This window comes from Chaetodon auriga, chromosome 23, assembly GCF_051107435.1.
Source record: "Chaetodon auriga isolate fChaAug3 chromosome 23, fChaAug3.hap1, whole genome shotgun sequence".
NCBI classification, from domain to species: domain Eukaryota; kingdom Metazoa; phylum Chordata; class Actinopteri; order Chaetodontiformes; family Chaetodontidae; genus Chaetodon; species Chaetodon auriga.
The window spans coordinates 738,838-758,079 of NC_135096.1; the positions used below are offsets into that span (position 1 = coordinate 738,838).

Below are 19,242 nucleotides of genomic sequence, written 5' to 3' on the forward strand. Positions count from 1 at the left end.
TTTTTCCTCTTTTTCCATCGAATATGAAGAAGCTGCAGGACAGAAAAACTCCATTAAAATCAAACCGATTTTTCACAATAAATTCTGCGTCTCTGGTTCATGTTGATCAAGTTTCGTTTTTTTTCGACTGACTCTCGGTCTGACTGCACGCGAGTGGATGTCACTGTGAGTGAGGCTCCTCACAAACCTCCAAATGTAACTCGAAAATAGCTCAAATTAGAACTCAAGTGTAATGAATACTTAAATCATATTTGTCAAGGGGTATGAAACTGAGATCTGGAGCAGTTACTCAGGAAATGTGGGCTGGAAATAAGACAAAGGAAACGCACGTGACAAACAAATCAAAAGAAATGGAAATGAGTAGGCTTGAACAAAGCCTCAAAAGTATGCTAACGGACTTCAAACAGATTGGGAAACTCCGGTTGGACTTCGAAAACTTTTCATCAGAAATGAAGCAAAAGACGTGAATGAAGTCCGCTCTACTCTAGGGGAGGCTGTGAGGAATATTGGAGAAGCTGAACAAAGGATCAATCAGCTGGAGGAGAGACAGGTGACCACAAATGTGACGGTAAAACACCTGTTACAAGAACAAAAAAAGATGAATGAAAAGTTGGAGTACCTCGAAAACAAATCAAGGCAGAACAATGTACGAATTTACCGAGTGAGAGAAGGAGCAGAGGGGGATGATGCGGTGAGATTTATCCAATCAGTGCTTGTGGAAAAGCTGGAGATCCCTGCCGACATGATACACATAGTTGCGGCGCACCGCTCACCCACACAGAAGCCGGCACGAGAAGACGCAACCCCTCGGTCTTTCGTGGTCCGCTTCCTACAGTGGAATACCCGACAAAAAGTTCTGCAAGCAGCCTGGTCAAAAAAAAAGTGGTTAAAGTTGGAGATGACCAGATTTATTTTTCCCAAGATTTCTCGAGCAGGATACATAAAGAAAGAAGTGGGTATGCCTCAATAAGAAGACAGCTGAAAGAAAAAAAAAGTGAAATCACACATAATATATCCAGCCAGATTGAGAGTCTTTGGAGATGGGGGGTCCGTGACATACAACACCCTGGAGGATGCAGAAGTGCACCGACAGGAGCAGGGAATACTCTCCACCACCAACCCGAGGCCGCATCACGTGCTGGTGGGCGCAGCGGAGGCTCAATCCAAGCCATTCCAGAAAACGCATGACTAGAAGCACAGCGGAGGCGGAGAGACTGTAACCGGACCTCTGGAAGACTTGGAGGTAAAACTGTGAAAATGACTTAGAACTGGGAAATGGAAATTATCTCAAACTAAGTGGACAATTCTCTCTCTCTCTCTCTCTCTCTCTCTCTCTCTCTCTCTCTCTCCTGAAGCTTAATGGGACAAACTTTTATTTATTTATCTGTTTTTGGAAGCCTTTTGTTCTTTCTCTTTCTCTGCACCTTCCATATCGAAGTGAGTAGGCATGACCTAAGGACAGAATGGATGCCATTGTACAGGCTGAGTTAATCATAAAATAAATAGTCTTAAAGAGAAAAGAGGTTCTTTTTAAATGAGTTGAAATTCATTATCTCTACCTGCACAAGAGATCTAAAACCCATCTATGAACTTTGCACATAGATATTAAATAAAAGAGGGATGCGAAGATGTGAAGAAGGGATGTATTTCTTGGTGTTTATTTATTTAGGTGATTTATTTGTTTATTTATTATTATTTTAATTAAAGAGATTGAACTGAATTTTCACTTGTACAAGAAGTCTAGAACTCAGACGAAATTTGCATATGGCCAAGAGGGATGTGAAGGGTATTGTATGGTATTCCTTTGTATTTTATTTATTTTTTTATATTCTTACCCTTAGTTTTATTTTGAAGGGATATACTTTTGCATTTATTTGGATAATTATTTCCTATCTCCTTTCTTCCCATCCTTTTTTTTTTTTTTTTTTAAAATTTCTCCTTTTTTTTTAAAGGAAACATAGGATAAAGAGAAAGACTTTAATAACGATTAATGCTGGGGAACTAAAATTCCATTCATATTGTCTTATTTTCATTTAATAGAGTTTTGTGTTTTGACGTGAAGTTTTGTTGGGGGGGGGGGGTTAAAGGCACAGGAGGCCTAATTGTACTCGGTATATAGACTACTAAAGAGTATTTGGAGGGGCCTTACACTCGTATACAGCTGACCATGCAAGTATGTTCTACTCTCAGTCCCATAACTGCAGCCACATCTACCATCTCGTGGCAGGGGTTAATTAAAGTTAACCCCCTTTTCCACATAAGACTAACAATGTGGAATATTTGCTGTAACCATATAGAGGAGGCAGGATTTGGAAGTTCAGGGTTCGTTATTTTGGTTGGGTCACAGGTGTTTTTTATGCACACAGAATGTATTCTTTGTAGGCTTCTTCTTATGTTTAAAGGCTTTCTATACATATATAAAGGGAACAAATACTTTCTAAATCAATGTAATGGGGAAACTTAAATGTATATCTCTCAACACAAACGGCCTAAATAATCCAATAAAAAGGAAGAGAATACTCCAAAAACTTAAGAAAGAAGGAGGAGAAATTATTTTTCTACAGGAAACACACCTGAGTAAGGTGGAACATGCAAAACTGGAGAAATTAGCCTCAGCACAGGTGTTTTCCTCCTCCCACACAACAGCTAAACGAGGAGTAGCAGTTCTCATGAAAGATAATCTCATGTTTAAAAAAGAAAAATGTATCATAGATAAGGAAGGAAGGTATGTATTTGTAATGGGGGAAATAGAAGAACAACACATAATGCTTATCCACCTGGAAAAGAAGTTGACCTCCTGAAAAGGATTCTAGATCTGCTCATGACTGAAACGAAGGGAATAACTATAATGGGGGGAGATTTCAACCTGGTGATGAACCAGAAGGTTGACACTCAAAGTAGAATAAAACATAAATCACAACAAGCAGCAAGTTTAATGAGAAAAGCTCAAATAGAGTTGGGGCTATTAGACGGCTGGCATTGTTTACATCCACAGGAAAAGGCCTTCACCTTTTACTCTGATGCACATGAGGTTTATTCTAGATTAGACCATTTTTTTATGTTCAAAGATGAAATTTCAAATGTCACAAAATGCAAAATATTACCTATAACTATAGCTGACCATGCACCAGTTTTAATGGAATTAAATTTGAAGAGGGAACGAGGAGAAACGGTGTGGAGGTTAAATAACTCCTTACTTGGGGATGAACGTTTTAAGGAAAAAATAAAAAATAGTATGAAGTCCTATTTGGAGATAAATGATAATGGGGGAGTAACATCTATAATACTGTGGGAAGCTGCTAAAGCAACATTAAGAGGAGAAATAATAGCATATTCTTGCTGGAAAAAGAGGCAAAGAGAAAAAGAAAAGAGGGCGTTGGAAAATAAAGAAATTACAAGAAGAGCATGAAAAATGGATGAAGAAAGATATACAAACACAATTAATTGTAGCAAAAAAAAAAAAAAGCTTTGGAAACAATAGAAATACAAGAAATTGAAAAGAAACTCATGCTCTGTAGACAAACATACTATGATAACAGTCCAAAAGCACTGAAGATATTAGCAATTAAATTAAAGAAACGGAGAGAAAAAACTGCAGTAACCACCATTATAGATGAAAACTTCATAAGTAAGAGGGGCAAGTTGGAAATAGCTTCATGTTTTAGGGATTACTATCAAAACCTCTATACCCCAGAAGAAGCAGAAGTAGACAAGCAGGAAATGAAAAAGTACTTGGAACTCTTAAACCTCCCAACAGTGACGGATAAACTGAATGATGGTTTAGGACAGTCAATAGGAGAAACAGGAATTCTAATGGTAATTCAGAAAAGCAACACTGGAAAAAGTCCTGGGAGTGATGCTTTCACTTGTGAATTCTATAAGGAATTCAGGTACTTATTTTCTCCCATTCTATGCAGGGTTTTCAATGAAATTCTACAAACAGGAAACTGGCCAGTCACATGGAATTCAGCAATTATTACTGTAATACCTAAAGAAGGAAAAGATTTAAAACACTGTTCATCTTATAGACCCGTGTCCCTCCTAAATGTAGATCAAAAGCTTTTCACATCAATTATAGCAAATACATTTTCATACATACTACCTAAAATTATTAATTTAGACCAAACAGGATTTGTCAAAGACCGTCTTTTAAGTGACAATGTTCGGCGTACTCTTAATGTAAGTGACTATACAATAAAAACAAAACAACAAATGCTAACATTGACGTTAGACGCTGAAAAGGCCTTTGATCGGGTGTCATGGCCCTTTTTATTTGGAGTGTGCCAGACGTTTGGCTTCCACCAAACTTTTATTGATTTGATGAAGAATATGTATAAAGAACCAAAAGCAAGAGTCAGAGTGAATGGGATCCTTTCTAAGACTTATAATTTAAAAAGAGGAACAAGACAGGGAGGCCCATTATCCCCACAACTATTTGCTTTATACATAGAACCATTAGCGGAGAGGATTCGGGCAAGTGAGAAGACAAAGTGTCTCAAAATTAAGGAAGATGAACAGAAATTAGCAATGTACGCGGATGATATTATGGTGTACCTCACAGATATACATAATTCATTGCCTGCGTTACTGGATGAAGTTGGAAACTATGGAATACTGTCTGGTTATAAGCTAAATTTAAATAAAAGTGAAGCTATGGAAATTGGTACCCATTTGGAGAGAAACTTTAAAAAACAGTTTGACTTTAAATGGGACCAGAATAAAGTGAGATATCTAGGCGTTATCATACCCAATAATTTAGACCTAATATATCATTGTAATTTTGAGAATCTGGAGAATTTAGTAAAGCAAGATCTGAATAGGTGGAAAATCTTACCTCTCACATTATTTGAAAAGATAAATATCATTAAAATGAATGTTTTGCCTGCTTTTTGTTTCTATTTCAGAATCTGCCTACATACATACCACCCACAAGTTTTAATGTTTGGGATGGGCTGCTTAGAAAATTTTTATGGGACGAAAAGAAGCCAAAAGTGAAACTTAAAATTTTGCAACAAAAAAAAAAAAAAAAAAAAAAAAAAAGAAAGAAAGAAAGAAAGAGGGGGACTTGCATTACCAAATGTAATTAACTACTATTACTCAGCACAGGTGAAACCAACTTTAATATGGATGAATAATGAGATGAGACCCAAATGGAAACTCATTGAGTTTCATTTGGCTGAATCACTCAGTACTTTGATTTTCTCAGTTTTGAGAAAAGCACAGATTAAAACACAAAGTTATTCTGCACATAACACATTTAAAATCTGGAGAAGAATATGTAAAATAACCAAAGTTAAGGAACAGGAAATCACTTGTTTAAGAGAGATAGCCTGGGATCCAGATTTTATCCCAAATAGTATTGATGATGTTTTTAAAAAATGGGAGAGTAAGGGCCTCACAAGATTCTATCAAATGTACAAGGAAGAAGCAATGGATTCTTTTGAAAATACAGTAAATAGATATGGTTTAAAAAAGAATCACTTTTACAGATATTTGCAAGTGAGAAACTATTTGAAGGAAAAAGTCCAAATTACATCTCTTGGAGATCTCCATCCCACTCTGAGACATATGATAAAAGCCAATCAAAAGCATAATTTGAAAAATATAACTGAAAAAATGTATTATTTCAGGATTACAGAACTGAAGACATAAATAACATTAAGGATAAATGGCAGATAGAACTGAAAACATCTGTATCAGATGACGAGTGGAATCAGAGTCTTAAAGATCATTTCTCAAACATAAAATGGCCTTCTGCCAAGAATATGCTTGGAAGATAAATATATGGTATTTTAGAACACCAGTGATGTTCAGCAAATATACACAGAATAATTCTAGCTGCTGGAGGGAATGCGGGGAAGACAAAGAGGACCACACTCACATATTCTTTACATGTAAAAAAATAGAAATGTATTGGTCAGAAGTCATACACATAATAGAACAGATGTTTGGGAAATTGGGCCAATTTAATAAACACACTTTATGGTTGGGAATGGGTTTTAATGGCCTTCTGAAAGGATGAAGAATATTTATTTTGGATTCTGAGAATTACAGCACTCAAACAAATAACAAGAATCTGGAAAAAGTTGGAAGCCCCCAAAGTAAATAAATGGCGAGAGACTGTAGAGAATATTTATAGGATGGAGAGGGTAACTTATAGAATTAATAAGAAAGAAAAATTGTTGGAAAAAAGATGGGCTCATTTTAAATTAAAGTAACTAGATATATCCTCTGCATACAGTAGAAATGAAGCCTAAAAAAAAAAAAAAGGAAAAACTACTTACCGTTTATGTGCGCATTTATATTACTGTTGTATTTGTTGTAATTGCGTGCATATTTTTTGCTGGGTAATGTTATTTTTTATTTATTTATTTATTTTTTTGCTTACTTTTGGGGTATTTGTGTATATGTATTTTAAGTTATGAAAGGTTATGTTTGACTGTGCCACACGGGTGAAAGATAACAAAAAACTAAATATTTCGTCAAGTTATTTCAATAACAGGATGTGTATTGTAGGAATGTCGTATACTGTACTGACACAATAAAATATAAAAAAAAAAAGTTTCCTTTTTTTCAGTTGTTTCTCATGTACCGTTGAAGTTTGAAGACTTGTCTAAAAGTCTTTGACAGATTTGTTTAACAATGATTTCCAAACCTGTTTTTCTGCTTTCGAAGATGAAACTTGACTCCAAATCAAAGTTTGAGTCACAAACAGTATCACGACATGTTATCAGACACCAAAACCTCTGCTGGTCAAACTGAAGACTTGTTGGTGGTAATAAAGTTGTTTGAATGAAGTGGACGTCTGCTAACGAGGTCCACGTCCCTCAGGTTGTCTCTGGTGTTGAGGGAAACCTGTGCTGCTCTCGCTGTGGTCACTTGTCTTGGATTTTGAAGGTTGCTGTCTCCTTCCTCATGTCTCTGGTCTTCCTAAAAAGAGTATCTCCAACCTTCAATTGCTACAGAATTCAGCCGCACGAGTGCTGACGAGGACCAGAGGGCGGGAGCACATTACGCCAGTTTTAAAATCGCTGCATTGGCTCCCCGTGCATTTCAGGATAGATTGTAAGGTTCTTTTATTAGTTTTTAAATGTCTTAACGGTCTTGCTCCTTCTTATTTATCTGACCTACTTTTACCCTACCAACCCTCGCGGACCCTGAGGTCCTCCGGTACTGGCCTCTTAACCATTCCAAAAGTAAGAACTAAAACACACGGGGAGGCGGCCTTTAGTTATGATGGACCCCGATTGTAGAACAGCCTGCTGGAGAGCCTCAGTTCCGCAGAGACTGTTGATGTTTTTAAAAAGAGGCTCAAGACCCACCTGTTTAATCAGGCTTTCAATTGATTTGTTTGATTTATCTTATTCCTTTAATCACGCTTCTTAGCATGTCTATCTTTGTTATTTTAGTTGCATGTTTTAACGACATGTTTAATTGCTATTTATTTCATTTACTCATTTTATTTAATTTTTTGTTTATGCCTTAGTCCCTTGGTTTTAGCTCCAGTGTTTCCTCATGGGAGTCCTTGGTTTTTAGGTCAAGCGTTTCCTCATGGGGGCCCCCCTCACTGGGAACTGCTTCTGGCCTACTGATGGGGGCGCTGCTGAGGGGACGGCCCTGGCCTGGATGGCTGGAGGCCTCCGCACCTTGGTGTGGGGCCTTCTGTCTGCCTGGGTCGGGGTGGTCTCGGGCGGCGCCCCCCGGTCATGAGCCAGGGGCCCTCTCAGTGTGGATGGCCCCCAAAGGTGGCTTACTACTAATCTTATCCGTATGGGTGCGTGTGCGTGTGTGTCTGTGTGTGTGTTTCTGTATGTAGTTATGGGGGCAGGAGGGCTGGATTTTCTTCTCTGTTGTTTTTAGCCTCTGTGAGGCACTTTGTGTTGCTTTTTAAGTATGAAAAGTGCCATATAAATAAATAAAGTTTGAAGTTTGAAGTTTAATACGTCAACAAACAGTTCAAGTCTTATCGCCATCAGGAATTAGTCTGTGCTCACTTGATTCTTGGTTCAGCTCGATGTTTTTGAGTAAAATGAACCATAAAAACACAACATGAAGTGAAACAATCAGGGTGATATCTGATATTTTAACGGTTATCGGTCTCCTTGATTTCTAATAATCTGTACCAGCCCTGAAAAAAACATATCGGTGGACCTCTAGTCCTGATCTGAGAGACACAACAAACACTCACAGCAACATTCAGCTTTGATTGGAACAAGATCCAGAATTGAAATCAACGCACAGCTGAAGGTTCAAGTCAACAGTGTTTCCACAGTTTAATGATCACAGCTTCCATCTTTAAAGGACTGGAAGTGGAAGAAGTTTACAAAGTAAATGAGGAATCTTTTCAATCATTTTCAACAAAGTTCATTGATCAATTTATTCCAATAACCTGAAAGACTGATGTGACTGAGATCCTGCACAGACTCAACTGATCTGTTCAGCAGTGTTTCTCTAACAGGAGGAGACTCTCCCTCCTACAGAGGACACAGAGACACTGAGGAACCAAACCAGAACCAGAACCCAAAGCCAGGATAAAGAGGTTCAGTGAATGTGGTGTTGAAGGTGTGGAGGTGGATCAGTGATTCAGAGGAGGCTCTGTAGAAGGACAGAGTGCCAGCAGGACAGTCCACATACACTCCTACTCTGTGAGAGATGATGGAGGAGGAGGAGGAGGAGGAGGAGGAGGAGTAGGACATTGTTCTGTTATTGTGACGGACAGAGTAATGACCACCAGAGCAGCACAGTCTCCAGGACTGATCATTCTCTCCAAACACACACTCTTCACTATCTCCTTTCCTTCGGATTCTTCTGTAACTCACTGATACATGAACCCTGCCTCTACACTCGACCTCCCAGTAACAGCGACCAGTCAGACCAGTTCCACACAGCAGCTGAGGCCACTGGTCAAACCTGTCTGGATGATCAGGATATGACTGATCCTCCTCCACATGTGTCATCGTCCTGTTGTTGTCAGACAGTTTGATGTTTCTGTTCACTGTGTTTGTGTCCAGTTTGAGTTCACAGGAATCTGATGGAGAGAAGAAGAAGAAAACAGCTGCAGTTATTGATCCATCATCTGTTGATTGATGGACAGTTTGATGATGACATCAGAGATGTGAATGAGTGATGTCACAGTTTGAAGATGGCTGAATGTGCTCTGCTTTGTTTTCATCAGTCAAACTAAAGACACACTTACACTTCCTCAGACTTGGTCTCAACCATCGGACTCCAGCAGGCTCCACCCTGAAAGGAGGAGGGGGGTCAGAGCAGCACCTCCTCTTTCAGCATGCAAACATGGACGTTACATCACTCTCATACGCACAAACACAACATGTTGATCCGGCCTGCTTCTCCCTGCTGCCCCTAAACCTCTTCAGCTCTGCTCAGACACTGACAGCGACACTGATTCTCTCTCACCATTAGATCTGCCTTCATCATCTCATTTCCTCATTTCAATCTATTGCTGACTTCTGTTCTAAGCTGCTTCACTCATTGATCGCTCTCTCGCTCTCCCACCTGTGATGATTAATAATCAGTCTGACTTTGTCCTCACTGAACAAACCAACAGAGCTTTAATCATTGATTATTGGACACGGTTCTCCTCGTCATGTCCCATATGTGACCATGCTTCATGTGTTCATCAGAAGTCTGAATACTGTCAATAAATTCAGTATCTGAGACAAGTCATCATGACTCTGTTGTGTGGAAATCTTTTCATGTCAAACTTCCTGAAGTTCACCAGAACAAGAAGAGCCACTTGATGTCTGCACATGGAAATATCTACAAGCCATGTTTGCTGTGAAGACCATGTTCAGTCCAATTGTTCTCCACTGATGAAGGAACAGTCCAACATTTTGAGAAAAACACTTGAATGAAGCATCTCAAAAGTCCTGCTCTGTTCTGTGGTTGTCAGGTTCCAGCAGTTTGAACTAAATAGAACTGTTTTGGACTTATTGGAAGCTTGTTTATATGTCTTTTGAGGACAAAAAGGACATTTGTCAAACTGACAGACAGTTCTTTTTCCATGCAGAGATCTGTTCAAACTGCATCAATTATGACCAACAGGTCATTATCATGTAGGTTCCTGTTCTCCTTGAGACCTCCAACACGAATATGTCCTTTTCATGTTCAACCAGTGTTTATGTTGTGATCAAAGGACAAAGGTTTCCTACATGTGTGATTGTTCATGTCTCACTCACATCCACCATCAACCAAAAAGACAGACAACATGTTTCCAGCTCTTCCTCCTCTTTCACACTGACTGACTGTGGCTGCAGCAGCCTCTTCATACCTGAGCGTGTCCAGTCTGCAGTGAGGATCCTCCAGTCCAGCAGACAGCAGCTTCACTCCTGAGTCTCCTGGATGATTGTAGCTCAGGTCCAGCTCTCTCAGATGGGAGGGGTTGGGTCTCAGAGCTGAGGCCAGAGAAGCACAGCCTTCCTCTGTGATCAGACAGCCTGACAGCCTGCAAACACACAGAGCAACACACATGGAAGATCATCTGAGGGTCCTGCTGTGTCCGTCAAATCATTGCTCTCAAAACGTAGAGATCTGATAGGCTGAGCAGCATCACGTGGGAGGATTTACAACAAATAATAATTCTCAACAGTTTCTGTGTTTCAGGTCAACGACTTCACACTTGACACTTCACTTCCTGAGGTCCTCAGTGACACCTTTGTGGTAATTAATCATGACTGAATCAGGAATAAAGTGATGTCCACTAATCAAAGTCACATGACAACAAAACAGAAATGAGGATTTCCATCTCAGCCAGACTTCATTAATAAAAGGAACATTGAGAGAAAAAATCTGCAAATCAATATATGTATGTGTCAAACGTGTGGACTTCTGAGGTTAAAGACAGACGTCAACGCTTTTACAACAAACAGTAACTTGATCTGACCTGAGAGTTTCCAGTGCACAGTGTGGACTCTCCAGTCCAGCAGACAGCAGCTTCACTCCTGAATCCTGCAGGTTGTTGTTACTCAGGTCCAGCTCTCTCAGACTGGAGGACTGGGATCTGAGGACTGAGGACAGAACTTTACAGCTTCTCTCTGAGAGGTTACAGCCACTCAGTCTGAAGAAGAAGAAGAAAAAGAACATTTATTTTAAAATGTTGAGTCTCTTCTCAGCATGTGTTCAAATTGTTGCTGTTCCATCATAAACATGTTGTAGATGTTGATTTGTTGTCGTCCTTCATGAGGGGACAGTGTCAGACCTGAATCCAGTTCTTGAGTCTCATGTTTAAACCTGCTGGATGAAGTTTAAAGTTTCAGACTCTGGAATGTGCAGTTAGAAATAAACAGGAGGCTCTGAGAGTGACTGAGTGCTGAAACAAATATATGAACTGAATGATTTAAAGGGTCAGCAGTTTTCTGCCAGCATTCCTCTCTCGTCTTATGTGCAGCAACAGTCTTGATTTTCCTCTTTTATTTTTTACATTCTCCAAAGCTCTCCATTATAACAACCTGTTCCTCTGGACTGAAGGAGGGGGGACATGATTGGTCCTTCTTGTGGTGACAAAGAGTCAAATGATGGAGCAAACATCTCTTTTTATGGGAACGTGCACAGAGCCTGATGAAGGAAACCTGAGTTAACAAAGGAAGCTGATAACCACCGTCGTGATGCCGTTATCTCTGCCTGGAGTTCATGTTTAGTTGAGGCAGCTCACACAAAGGAAGCCTGGCTTGGTCCAATTTGTTTTGTCCTTCATCCCACTGAGCTGAAAGACAGCCTCTGTGTTTGACTCAAACTGCTGACTCACAGTCATTCAGAATTCATGTTTCCCATGACTCAGCACTCTGATCAATCGGAAATTCATCAGGTTTAATGACCCATGCTGCACTTTGTGAAACCTCACTGTAGAAAAGATTCCTGCACAGATTTTAATTACAGGCAGGGTTCTAAATTAACTTTTTTGATCACCAGCCAATGTGGCTGGTGACCTTCTAAAGTTACCAGCCAATCAGAATTTCCACTAGCCAAATTTTTTCCCGGTGAAAATAAGAGATTATGAGTGCCACTGAATACATTTGATCATTTTATTTACATTGTTGGCATGAAAAATGCACAGAAAGTACAACACATGAAACAAAATATACACAGAAAGTGCAAACATTTAATTTATACAAACAAAAAATGCTGTCAGATTAATTATTTTATAGAAGACATTTTTCCAGTAAGTATTTAGTATCATTACATTCCTAATAAAATGTATTTTTCCTTTCAACTTAAAGTGTTTCTGCTTTCCTTCTTTAATAAGAAATATATATAAGTAACAGCCATGACTTAAACACTTGCAAAAAATTGCATTGGTAATAAATTGAATTATGTATGTACAACTAGAAAACACAAATAGTGCAGCAGTCAGTATTGCAGACTCCTTAGGCTTTCCTGATGACTTCGGGCACTCTCATGGTCCTTTACTGCCTCGACTTTAAAAGTATTAGTCCCCACCACAAAATTATTCGTCTTGTTTTTTTCTTTCGTGTACATGCGGCAGTCCTTACAAAACATGACGGCATTTTCGTGATCAAACACAAGCCATTCACGACCTGTCAGCCATTTAGCGTTAAACTTTCTGTTCTTCGTTTCGCACGCTTTATCGACATTCTCATCCCCTGCCTCCTTCCTCTTCTCGCCCCCAGACGTCTGTCCCAACCACGCATTTAGTTTAACTTTACTTTTTACTTTTAGCTAGCTCAGTCTCCTTTTTTACAGTTCATACGCCGCCGTTCATTCTTCTTCTTCTTCTTTGTGTTTGCGTTTCCGTGGTTTCTCGCGCCGGTTGCACTACAGACTGTAGTGTGCCTGCGCACAGCCAATGGGCGTCTTGTACGTCATCACGTAGCATTACGACAGTGTTCATGGGAAATGTAGGACGGACTGTCAGGGGGACAAATGACCGAGAACTGTAGAGCGGCTCTGACTGACATGATTGCCTAATGCATTACCGGCCAAATTGGCTTGTAAGTTTTTATTTACACCCGCCAATATGAATTTTAACCCGCATTTGGCGGGTTGGCGGGTGTTAATTTAGAACCCTGATTACAGGTATGCAAATTCTTTCTATAGCGACAAAACTTTATGACACATCTGCAAATTTGAATTTGAGAGATTATTTTCTTAATGCACATCATTCAGACGCATGCACACATTTTTCTGACATGCACAGAAAAGATGATCTACAACTGCAGACTGGGAAATTATTTCTGATCATCATTTCACAAACTCAAAATCATCAATCTGTCAGAGATCTGAAAATAAACAAAACAGACTGAAAGATTCAAATCCTGACATGAGAGAGACTGTTTAAACTAAACGAATCTCTAAATGTACAGAACAAACTTAAATCTGTCAATACAAACAGTAACTTGATCTGACCTGAGAGTTTCCAGTGCACAGTGTGGACTCTCCAGTGCAGCAGACAGCAGCTTCACTCCTGAATCCTGCAGGTTGTTGTCACTCAGGTCCAGCTCTCTCAGACTGGAGGACTGTGATCTGAGGACTGAGGACAGAACTTCACAGCTTCTCTCTGAGAGGTTACAGCCACTCAGTCTGAAGAGACACAGGAATGAAGTAAACAGTAAGTTAGATATCAGAGTATTTATTGATGAAGAAACTTCACTATCTCTGTACTTACAGAACTTTCTTGGAGGCTTTGACCACTGGCAGCAGCCTCTGAAGAGCCTCCTCTGAAGCAGAGAATTTCTTCAGGTCAAACACATCCAGATGTTTTTCTGATGACAGTAAGATGAAGACCAGAGCTGACCACTGAGCAGGAGACAGTTTATCTGTGGAGAGTCTTCCTGAACTCAAGGACTGTTGGATCTGATCCACCAGAGAACAATCATTCAGTTCATTCAGACAGTGGAACAGATTGATGCTTCGCTCTGCAGAAGGTGTCTCTCCAATCTTCTTCTTGATGTACTTGACTGTTACCTGATTGGTTTCTGAGCCACTTCCTGTCTGTGTCAGCAGGCCTCGTAGGAGAGTCTGATTGGTCTGCAGTGACAGACCCAGGAGGAATCGGAGGAACAAGTCCAGGTGTCCATTTGGACTCTGTAAGGCCTTGTCCACTGCACTCTGGTGGAGATGTGTCTCTGCAGATGTGACTCTTCTGGATTTAGATTTCTTCAAGGTTCTTTGTTCTTCTGACAGCAGATTGACTCGAGATTTGATGAAGGTAAGATGGACGTGAAGAGCAGCCAGAAACTCCTGAACACTCAGATGGATGAAGCAAAACACCTTGTCCTGGTACAGTCCTCTCTCCTCTTTGAAGATCTGTGTGAACACTCCTGAGTGCACTGAGGCTGCTCTGATATCGATGCCACACTCTGTCAGGTCTGATTCATAGAAGATCAGGTTTCCTTTCTGCAGCTGCTCAAAAGCCAGTTTTCCCAGGATCTCAATCATCTCCCTGGTCTCTGGAGTCCACTGTGGATCTGACTCAGCTCCTCCATCATACTTCATGTTCTTCACTTTGGACTGAACCACCAGGAAGTGGATGTACATCTCAGTCAGGGTCTTGGGCAGCTCTCCTTCCTCTCTGGTCTTCATCACATCCTCCAGAACTGTAGCAGTGATCCAGCAGAAGACCGGGATGTGGCACATGATGTGGAGGCTTCGTGATGTCTTCACGTGGAAGATGATTCTGTTGGTCTGCTCCTTGTCTCTGAACCTCTTCCTGAAGTACTCCTCCTTCTGTTCATCAGTGAACCCTCTGATCTCTGTCACCATGTCAACACACTCAGGAGGGATCTGATTGGCTGCTGCAGGTCGTGTGGTTATCCAGAGGCGAGCAGAGGGAAGCAGTTTCCTCCTGATGAGGTTTGTCAGCAGCACATCCACTGAGGTGGACTCCGTAACATCAGTCAGGATCTCATCGTTGTGGAAGTCCAGAGGAAGTCGACACTCATCCAGACCGTCAAAGATGAACAAAACCCTGAACTCTTCAAACCTGCAGATTCCTGCTTCTTTGGTTTCAGGAAAGAAGTGATGAACAAGTTCCACCAAGCTGAACTTTTTCTCTCTAAGCACATTCAGCTCTCTGAAAGTGAACGGAAACATGAACTGTATGTCCTGGTGGGCTTTGTCTTCAGCCCAGTCCAGAGTGAACTTCTGTGTTAAGACCGTCTTCCCAATGCCAGCCACTCCCTTTGTCATCACTGTTCTGATTGGTTCATCTCGTCCAGGTGGTTTAAAGATGTCTTCTTGTCTGATTGTGGTTTCTGGTCCATGTGGTTTCCTGGATGCTGTTTCAATCTGTCTGACCTCATGTTCATCAATGACCTGTCCAGTCCCTCCCTCTGTGATGAAGAGCTCTGTGTAGATCTGATTCAGGAGGGTCCGCTTTCCTGCTTTAGCGATCCCCTCAAACACACACTGGAACTTCTCCTTCAGGTTAGATTTAAGTTGACGCCGACAAACTGGAGCAAAAAGTTCTGAATGAAGACACAACAAATAAATCAATAAGTGATTGATAAAGTTCAGATGAGAATTCAATGTCCTTGTCTGAACATATTTTGGTCCATCTGTTGAGACATCAGTGAATGTTCCACTGATCCAGCAGTTAAACCTTTAGAGAAATCCTCTTACTGCTCTGCAGACGCTCAGCCAGCTCCTCCTCCTCCATTCTCCTCAGGAAGTGCTGTGTGATATTCAGAAATGCCTCTCTGCTGCTCCTCCTCTGCTCTGCATCGTCATCGTCATCCTCCCCCTGACTCTCTAAGCATTCTGGGTCATCTGAACTCAGAATGGTCTTGATCTTCTTCAGCTCGTTCCTCACAAAAGAGACAATGGTCTCCTCCAGCAGCTGGAACAGAAGATTATATGAATGACACAAAGTGAAATCATGGAAGCAAACATCAGATCCATGTTGGACAGACTGACGGTCCACTGGTTTAAAAAGTGCAGCGTGGAGACTATTGTGAACAGAATAGATTTGAAAGCAGCTGTTGTACATGTACAGACCATAAATATGGAGTCCAGGTGAGTTTGATGCTGCTGGGCAGACTGACCACTGGGAACCTCTGAGCTCTCCTGGTGGACTCTGTGGAGGAATCATGAAGAATTAGCTCACATCATGTCCGTCCACACAGAGACAAACACCAGCTGAAGGTCCTTTGAGCTGAAGTGTTGATTCCAACATTGAATCAGATGGTTTCCACTGACATTAAAGTGTTGCTCGTACTGCTGATCCCACCGTGAATCAACAGTCCAGTCTGCATTTCTGTGCAGCTTCCACTTTACTGTGTTGGTTGACCAGCTTGTCTGGTTGAGTCCCTCCAGTTCTCATTGGCCCCTATAATACTGTGGACAGCATCACACAGCTCACACAAGCTAACTGGATGCTACCTGTCCAGCACAAATTGGCAATGACTCACAATAAAGTGAGTGAAACATGAGAAAAGCAAAGAGAGAAGCAGAGAATACTAGATCAAAGCAAAGCTGAGGGTGATTTCACATCCAGCTGTGTTTCAAATGAAAGCTGGAACGTTCTTCTCTGGACTACATGAAGGAAACAGGTGCAGCTGTTGCTCATAGAAGTTGTTCTGGCTCTTTCTTTTATTCTTGGACAACATGTATTTGTTCTTGTCTACTTGTTTGACACACAACACATATTTGAGCTTTGTCTCCTCTCTGAGCTCCCGCATCCTTTAGTTACCCATAACACCCTTCTCTGCATCAGACGTCTTCACAGAGGCACAACTCCAGCCTGATGTGAGGCGCCTTGATGCCGCCGTCAGTGTTGTCGTCAGCACCATCAATCACAAATAGACTGTGTGTTTCCTCAGACTCTCTGTGTTGCTTCATTCTGTGTTTCACAGCAGCTGATCTCAGTCCAGCTGTTATCACTGACATGTTTGTGTTTGTGTTGTCACATGACTGAAAACCACAACATGTTGATTTGATGGAGGAACTCAGTGGAATCAGTGTTAGCCTTCGTTAGCATCTGTTAGCCTCAACCAAGTCATAGTTTTATACTCATGCAGTCATCAGTCAGAAGATGTGTGTGGAGGAAATGTTCAACTGGAGTCAAGAGTTGACTGGTTATAGTAGTTATACTGGGCAGCTTCCACATGTGAGGATACCGTGGCACGGTGGCACGGTGGCAACACTGTCGCCTCACAGCAAGAAGGTCCCGGGTTCGATTCTCGCTGCGGGCACCGGGATGTGTCCTCCACCATGCCTTCGGTGCCTGCTGCTCGAGGAAAAAAAGGGCCTTTCTGTGTGGAGTTTGCATGTTCTCCCCGTGTTCACCTGGGGTATCCTCCGTAAAACATACCCCCACTAAAAACATGCAAGAAGATCACCACCTGACCAATGGTGACAAAATTGGGTCCCCGGGCGCCGCTTGGATGGCAGCCCACCGCTCCTGGTCTGCCGTGGAGGAAGGACGACCGGGATGAAATGCGGAAGACAAATTTCACCTTCGTGTGCAGTGTCCAGCATGTGCATGTTGTGTGATAATAAAGGGGAATGTCTCCCCCTGATTCTTCTTCTAAACGAATGAGAAGGAGAACGATGCTGAAAATAAACAAACAGGTTGAAAAAACTTCTTTGGATAAATAACAGTTCAAACAAGAATCTGTGATATTTTAATTTTATTAACAGTTTACCTCTTTGCAGCAGACGGTCGATCTACTTTAAACTCAATGAGACGATCAATTGACCAGTCACTCTTCAAGGACACACAGCTGGGTCCAGGTCCAGGTCCAGGTCCAGGTCGAGGTTCAGGTCCAGGTCCAGGTCCAGGTCCAGGTCCAGGTCCAGGTCCAGCAGAGGCTGGTCTCCCATCGATCCTGTCAGACACAGAGGAAGACCACCAGGGATGGAAATGGACTTTTTCTTCTTCAGACTCAGAAGCTGCTGGAGAAACTAGCAGCTATCAACAAGAAATGGATCAACACACCAAAGTTCAATCAAACATGAAGCTGAATGATTTCAGTCTGTGGATCATCGCTTCATTTGTCCATCAAATCTTGGACCAAAGCAGGACTCAATGGACTTATTTCTGAACAGATTTTACTGTGATTGACAGACAGCAAACTAAACTGTGGAGTCCATCAGCACCGATTCTGTTGGTCTGTTTTCTAACGTTTGCATCACGAGACTCAGCACAAATATCCTGACTGTTATTTAGAGACGATGGTCGCTGAAGCATTTTAGTCCAACATTCAAAGAGGAAGTTTGATGGTAAAGAGACTTTGGAAGGTCCCCACTGGATTTGTGCTGAAGCCTCATATTATCCTCAGCTTTCAGTGTCCACATGTGGACATGTCAGTGCTGTTTAGGGACAGACTGGACAAATGTCCTTTAACACCAATCTAGCTCTAACCTTCATCATCATTCAAGGACAACATGGACATTAGAAGGACAACTGGTCAGACTGGATTTAATGAGAACAAACATCAGCAGTGGACAACATGACGAGGACATATGGACATTTCAGGTCAAATTGTCCAACATGAGTTTAATACTGAGAACAACTTACTGTCCGTCAGAGATATGTTGCTGTTTAAAAGAAATGGGGAAATCCATTGACCGGTCGCTCCTGAAGGACACACAGCTGGGTCCAGGTCCAGGTTGAGGTCCAGGTCCAGGTCGAGGTGAAGCTGGTGGGTCCTGCTGCTCTGGCCTTCAACACAACACACACACAGCTTTGAGTGTGAATAATGATGGTGGAGAGATTCAAGTGCTCTGACATGGAGACGAGTCCTGGACAGTCAGAGATCCTGGTCTCACCTCTGAGCTTCGGTCTGGCCGTCATCGTCCCCACACAGACTGGTTTTAGAGGGACGGACTCCCTCCTCTCTGTCCTCACACCGATTCATGCTGCTGAACTCACGTCAGCTCACACACACTTTGATCTGGAGAGGAAGCACAAATCATTCATGTGCACATCAGCTGAAATCATCCTTTCATGGTTTCTCCTGTCCAAATATCAGCTGCTCCTCCTCTGATTGGCTGTTATCTCGTCTTTCATATCAGTGTCAGCTGAATGCAGTCAGACAGCAGTGTGAGGGCGAGTTGCTGTACTTCTATCAGTCCACTAAATGGCACCATGAAGCCGCAGTGAAGTGAATACACACTTGATGGCTGGACGACCGTTGACATCCACTGACACACACTGACTGAATCTGACAGGAAGCTTCAGTTTGTGGAATATTCAGTAAATTCAACATGACTGAAAGTTTCTTTACGTCTGAATGATCCTCGATCATCGATAAGTGAAGGAGA

General features: G+C 41.6%; 2 protein-coding genes across 2 annotated transcripts in view; one reads left to right on the forward strand and one right to left on the reverse strand.

The window, feature by feature from the left end:
- LOC143315969 (uncharacterized) overlaps positions 1 to 19,242 on the forward strand; it is an 84,807-nt gene that overhangs the window by 44,447 nt on the left and 21,118 nt on the right. The window lies entirely within an intron of this gene.
- Positions 8,404 to 18,844, reverse strand: LOC143316272 (uncharacterized). The gene is made up of 11 exons (XM_076724152.1): positions 18,748 to 18,844; positions 18,497 to 18,640; positions 17,622 to 17,804; positions 15,973 to 16,051; positions 15,578 to 15,814; positions 13,643 to 15,333; positions 13,384 to 13,557; positions 10,904 to 11,077; positions 10,292 to 10,465; positions 9,197 to 9,243; positions 8,404 to 9,028 (listed from the first exon to the last, which is right to left on the reverse strand). Exons 1-11 carry the CDS (start codon positions 18,834 to 18,836, stop codon positions 8,475 to 8,477), a joined length of 3,546 nt encoding a protein of 1,181 aa, XP_076580267.1. The 5' UTR covers positions 18,837 to 18,844; the 3' UTR covers positions 8,404 to 8,474.